This window comes from Penaeus monodon, chromosome 23 (genome assembly GCF_015228065.2).
Source record: "Penaeus monodon isolate SGIC_2016 chromosome 23, NSTDA_Pmon_1, whole genome shotgun sequence".
NCBI lineage: Eukaryota > Metazoa > Arthropoda > Malacostraca > Decapoda > Penaeidae > Penaeus > Penaeus monodon.
Genome location: NC_051408.1, coordinates 4201237 through 4201714, shown reverse-complemented (window position 1 = coordinate 4201714; position 478 = coordinate 4201237). Strand labels below are relative to the sequence as shown.

Sequence of the window (478 nt, the reverse complement as noted above, 5' to 3'; positions counted from 1 at the left end):
GTAGCATTGCTGTCTTGAGATAATTTTGCCATATTGCCCTTATTGCTTACTTGCCACTCATGAACCACATGTATATTGTTTCTGTTTGAAGTGGATGATGTGTGTCTAATGGGAGAACATGTTTTCTATTCCTCCAGGTCCGAGGTCGCGTACTCCCACCCCCAAAGCTCCAATATGGAGGGCGAACAAAGCAACAAGCTCTGCCCAACCAGGGGGTGTGGGACATGAGGGGGAAACAGTTCTTCACAGGGGTAGAAATCCGCGTGTGGGCCGTTGCATGCTTCGCCCCACAGCGCACAGTGAGAGAAGATGCGCTGCGCAATTTTACACAGCAACTACAAAAGATTAGTAATGATGCTGGTAAGTTGTAAGGGTGGGAGGAAGAGCAATCAAGTCTGTGTTGAGTAGGTCTTTGCAAATAGTTTGTAGAACCCATTTCTTCGTTACGTCATCAGAGAGGTTACAGACAACTTATTCC

General features: G+C 46.9%; 1 protein-coding gene across 1 annotated transcript in view; it reads left to right on the top strand.

Annotated features, from left to right (window-relative positions):
• Positions 1-478, top strand: part of LOC119587732 (protein argonaute-2-like) — a gene marked incomplete in the record, with an annotated part of 19396 nt that overhangs the window by 7783 nt on the left and 11135 nt on the right. Inside the window, 1 exon segment of the mRNA XM_037936419.1 lies at positions 138-360. Within this exon segment, the coding sequence (XP_037792347.1) occupies positions 138-360 (223 nt within the window).